Below are 5,925 nucleotides of genomic sequence, written 5' to 3'. Positions count from 1 at the left end.
GTCGAGGTTCGAGCGAAGTCGGAATTTGAAAGAAGGCAACATTGCTGCTTCTGTCAAAAACGCTTCTGGGGCTCTTTGACCGCAGAAGCGGTGACCGCAGAAGCGGAACATGGGCAGCCCAAGAAAATCGCATCTGCGATTTTCATACTGCAGAAGCGGTCCCGCGCCAGCGGCTTCTGGACCGCAGAAGCGGTTTTTCCCAACCTGGGCCAGGACCGCAAAAGTGGCCCAAAACTGCAGAAGTGGTAGCCGCATATGCGAAATTCCTTCCGCAGAAGCGAAAAGGACTAGGCAGAGGGGTTCATTTAATTCGAACCCCAAGCCATTTCTCTCACTTCTCATTTAATTTTGGGGCGATTTTGGAGCTTTCAAAGAGGATATTTCAACATAACATCACAAGGTAAGTAATCCCCACTCATTTTTAGTTTAAATACATGAACATTAGGTAGATGTAACACTAATAATCAAATAAAATCAAGGGTTAGAGCTAGGCCTAGGGTTTTGATAAAATTAAGATTTAACCACCTAATTAGCATTGTAATGAACTAAAAATCACATATTAGTAATCCTTAGGTTATAGAGAATATTTTCCTTCGAAAAATCTCGGAATCCGGGAACGTGGGACCGGGGTTGGAATTTAAAAAACTTGTGGGAAAGGTTGGGAAATCACTTAATTAATTGGAAATTCAACTTTGTGAGCACTTATTGACTAGTCCTTGCTTTATTTAACTAGTTGGTGCTCGTTCAGCTTCGAATTAAGGTTGGAGCCTATTCTTGATATTGAAGGAATGCTTCGGAGCGAGGTGAGTCTCCTTTCTAACCTTGTAAGAGGGAAATGTCCCCATAGGACTAATAAAATGTATAATTATTGCTAAATGCAGGAGCTAAGTACGCACAAAGGTGACGAGAGTCCGAGCGTAGTTATTACTATATTGATTGTACGGGTAGTTTAAGACCCACATCATGCTTTATCTATAAATATTTATATATCATTATGCCAATGTGATCGCCTAGGATATATTAGAGACTTGAATAAGAATAAAAGTAAATTTTGTACACTTGTTGAACCCTTGTATGGCATAATTGAATATTTATTGCCTTCGTGTGCATTCTTGATGCTTGCTGTTATTTGTGGATCGGGCCGATCGTCTCAGTATGAATAGATGCATCTATAGGTGCGCCGTCGACCCTCGGCAAGTGCACATTTCATTATGTTGGTTCGGGCCGTCGCCTCAGTATAATGTGCGCATGATTATTATGTGAAAACTTGTATTCACTTGCTTTTCATTATACATTGAATATGAAAATTGTATATCATGGTATTTTTAAAGAACATGACTTATCTCTTTTGTCATAAACATGTTGATACTCGTAGCTTCCATTCTTATAAATAATCTTATATATTATTTGACCTTAGTAAGTATCAAGTCGACTTCTCATATCTACTTCTTCGATATTAGACGGGATACTTACTGGGTACATGTTGTTTATGTACTCATGCTACACTTCTGTACTTAAATGTACAGGATCTGAGGTAGGTGGATCTGGTTACCATCTGGGCGCGCATCAGTGAGACTTCTGAGACTTCCTACGGTAAGCTGCTTCCCTTCATGACGATCTGCAGCCGAAGAAGTCTTCCTTATATTTTTGTTTCCTGTCTATCTTTATCCTTGACAGTAGGATAGCATGGTATTCTTTTGTATATTCTCTACTAGTTGCCTGTAGCTGTGACACCAGGTTCTGGCACACATTTTAGTAGACTATTTTTGAGCTGTAGTATTATGTCTTCACATTTATTACTGTATTGGGTTTCTGAAGAACCCCTTTTGGGATGCTTTCTCCCTTACAAAAAATGTTGATGTTGTTAAACTTAGAACTGTTTTCCACACTTGGCTTGCCCGACAAGGTTGTTGGGCGCCATCATGACCTGTTATGGAAATGGGTCGTGACATCGGTCTCCCAAGTTGCCTCCTCGACCGGCTGACCCTGCCATTGACCCTTTACTGAAGTTATATCCTTTGACTTGAGCTTTCGGACCTGCCTGTCCAATATTGCCACTGGCTCCTCAACATTGGTAAGATCCTTGTCCAACTGAACTGAGTTAAAATCCAACACGTGCGACGGGTCCCCGTGATATCTTTGGAGCATCGAGACATGAAATACCGGATGAACTCCTGCCAAGCTGGGAGGTAGGGCAAGCTCATAAGCAACGTCTCCAACACGCTTTAATATCTCAAAAGGACCAATAAACCTCGGACTCAACTTCCCTTTCTTCCCAAACCTCATGACGCCTTTCATAGGCGAGACCCGAAACAGAACCCGCTCACCAACCATAAAGGAAACATCACGAACCTTCTGGTCCGCATAACTCTTCTGTCTGGACTGGGCTGTACGAAGTTGATCCTGAATCACCTTGACCTTTTCCAACACATCCTGAACCAAATTTGTACCCAATAGTCTCGCCTCACCTGGCTCAAACCAACCCACTGGAGATCTGTATCTCCTACCATATAAAGCCTCATACGACGCCATCTGAATGTTGGATTGATAACTATTATTGCAAGCAAATTCCGCCAATGGCAAGAACTGATCCTAAGACCCTCTAAACTCAATCACACACGCACAGAGCATATCCTCAAAAGTTTGAATGGTGCGCTCGGACTGTTCATCCGTTTGGGGGTGAAATGTTGTACTCATCATCACCCGAGTACCCAACTCCTGCTGAACGGCTCTCCAGAACCATGATGTAAACTGAGTACCCCTGTCCGAGATGATAGTAACTGGAATACCGTGCATACGGACAATCTCCTTGATGTAAATCCCCACCAACCGCTCCGCTGAGTAAGTACTACACACCGGTATGAAATGAGCGGACTTGGTCAGCCGATACATAATAACCCAAATAGAATCAAATTTCTTTGTCGTCAAAGGGAGACCAACTACAAAATACATGGTGACCTTCTCCCATTTCCACTCCGGAATCTCAATCTGCTGAAGTAACCCACCCGGTCTCTAGTGCTCAGCCTTTACCTGCTGACAATTGAGGCATCTAGCTACAAACTCCGCTATGTCTTTCTTCATCCGCCTCCACCAATAGTGTTGCCTCAAGTCCGGATACATCTTCGCGACACCCGGATGGATGGAATATCGTGAACTATGAGCCTATACCAATATCAACTCCCGAATATCATCAACATTGGATACACAGACCCGACCCCGCATCCTCAATACCCCTTCCTCACCGATAGTCACATTCCTAGCATCGTCATGCTCAACCCTGTCCTTGAGGACAAGTAAATGGGGGTCATCAAACTGTCGCTCCCGGATATGATCAAACAATGAAGACCGAGAAACCACGCAAGCTAGAACCCGACTAGGTTCCGAAAGGTCCAATCTCACAAGCTTACTGGCTAAGGACTGAATATCCATCGCCATAGGCCTCTCAGATGCTGGTAGATATGCCAAACTCCCCAAACACTCTGCCCGGCGACTCAAGGCGTCGGCCACCACATTGGCCTTGCTCGGGTGACACAAAATAGTGATATCATAATCTTTCAATAACTCCAACCACCTTCTCTGGCGCAAATTTAGATCCTTCTGCTTGAACAAATGCTGCAAACCCCGATGATCCGTATAAATCTCACAAGGCACACCATACAAATAGTGACGCCAGATCTTCAAGGCATGAACAATAGCAACTAACTCAAGATCATGGACATGATAATTTTTCTCATGTACCTTCAACTATCTGGACGCGTAGGCTATCACCCTACCGTCCTGCATCAATACCTCTCCAAGACCAATCCTTGAGGCATCACAATAGACAGTATAAGAACCCGAACCCGTAGGCAATATAAGAATTGGGGCTGTAGTCAAGGCTGTCTTGAGCTTCTGAAAGCTCGCCTCATACTCCTCCGTCCACTGGAACGGAGCACCCTTCTAGGTCAGTCTAGTCATAGGTGATGCGATAGAAAAAAAACCCTCAACAAATCGATGGTAATAACCCTCCAAGCCAAGAAAACTGCGAATCTCTGTCACTGAGGAGGGAGAGGAGGGTCTAGTCCAACTCTGCACTGCTTCTATCTTCTTCGAATCTACCCGAATACCTTCGCTCGACACCACGTGACCCAAGAAAGCCATAGAATCCAACCAAAACTCATATTGTGCAAACTTTGCATACAATTTCTTCTCTCTTAGGGTCTGAAGTACTGTCCTCAGGTGCTGCTCATGATCTTCCCGACTTCGGGAGTATACCAAAATATCATCTATGAAAACAACCACGAACGAATCAAGATATGGCCTGAACTCATTGTGCATCAAATGCATAAAGGCTGCTGGGGTATTGGTCAGCCTAAATGACATAACAAGGAACTCGTAATGACCATACCGAGTCCTAAAAGCAGTCTTCAGGATGTCTGGCTCCCGAATCTTTAACTGATGGTAACCTGAACGCAAATCAATTTTAGAAAACACCTATGCGCCCTGAAGCTGGTCAAATGGATCATCGATACGAGGCAAAAGGATAACGATTCTTCACTGTAGCCTTATTCAACTGGCGGTAATCAATACACATACGCATAGAACCATCCTTTTTCTTCACAAACAAGACAAGAGCACCCCATGGTGAAATGCTGGGGCGAATAAAACCCTTATCAAGCAATTCCTGTAACTGATCCTTCAACTTCTTCAATTTAGGAGGAGCCATACGATATGGAGGAATAGAAATGGGCTGAATGTCTGGCAACAAATAAATGCCAAAATCAATATCCCTGTCGGGCGGCATGCCCAGAAGATCAGCTGGAAACACATCGGGAAAATCCCGTACCACTAGGACTAAATCAACAGAAGGGGTATCAGCAATGACATCCCTCACATAAGCTAAGTAAGCAACACACCCCTTCTCAACCATACGTTGAGCTTTAAGAAAGGAGATAATTCTGCTGGGAGTGTGATCTAAAGTACCACTCCACTCAATACGCGGAATACCTGGTATGGCCAGTGTCACGGTCTTAGCGTGACAATCAAGAATAACATAGTGGGGCGACAACCAGTCCATGCCCAAGATAATATCGAAATCCACCATATCGAGTAATAATAAGTCTGCACTGGTCTCAAAACTATGAATAATAACCACACATGACCGATAAACGTAGTCCACAACAAGAGAATATCCCACAGGAGTAGAAACATAAACAAGAGAGCTCAAAGAATCTCGGTGCATACCCATATGTTGAGTAAAATAAGAGGACACATATGAATAAGTAGAGTCGAGATTGAATAGAACTGATGCCTCTCTGTGACTGACCAGTATAATACCTGTAATAACAGAGTTGGAGGCAACAGTCTCGGTACGGGTAGGAATAGCATAATATCTGGCACGGCCTCCCCCTCGAGGTCGACCTCTATCTCCCCGACCTCCACCCCTAGTTGGCTGGGCAAGTGGAGAGTAGCTGGAGCTAGAATTATGGCCCGAGAATTTGAAGGGCACGCTGTAGCTGAGCAGTTTGTGAAGATGCACCCCTACCAAGTCTAGGGTAATCCCTAACCATGTGACGTGTATCGCCACACTCAAAACAAGCTATGGAAGGACGTGGTGATTGTGGCTGGCTGGGGTCAGATCTGCTGGACTGACCTCTGAAAGTACCCCATGCAGGAGGCACACTAGAAACTAGAGGTGCATAATAAGGCTCATGTGGTATAAGCGGAGTTGGAGCACTGCTGGCTGCTGGAAGAGCTGAATGAATGGGGCGACCCATATAACCCCTGCCATAACGACTTGCTGCAGTACGGGCACCATAGTAGTGGCCCGACTCTCGAGACCTCTTGGCCTCTCTCTCCTCTCGCTCTCTGGCGTGCAAACCCTCGATCCTCCTAGCAATGATCACTACCTATTGATAAGGAATGTCCATCTCCAACTCTGGAGCC

General features: G+C 44.6%; 1 protein-coding gene across 1 annotated transcript; it reads right to left on the bottom strand.

Annotated features, from left to right (window-relative positions):
* Positions 1-4,501: 4,501 nt before the first annotated feature.
* On the bottom strand, positions 4,502-5,227 carry LOC138880183 (uncharacterized). Its single transcript, XM_070159857.1, has one exon. The coding sequence runs from the start codon at positions 5,225-5,227 to the stop codon at positions 4,502-4,504; it is 726 nt and encodes a 241-aa protein (XP_070015958.1).
* Positions 5,228-5,925: the final 698 nt, after the last annotated feature.

This window comes from Nicotiana sylvestris, chromosome 10 (genome assembly GCF_000393655.2).
Source record: "Nicotiana sylvestris chromosome 10, ASM39365v2, whole genome shotgun sequence".
NCBI lineage: Eukaryota > Viridiplantae > Streptophyta > Magnoliopsida > Solanales > Solanaceae > Nicotiana > Nicotiana sylvestris.
This window is presented reverse-complemented; position numbering and strand designations above follow the sequence as displayed.

What these genes read in the sequence shown, in the direction of transcription:
- LOC138880183 (XM_070159857.1), bottom strand. Translation starts at nt 5,227, where the DNA reads ATGGGTATGCACCGAGATTCTTTGAGCTCTCTTGTTTATGTTTCTACT.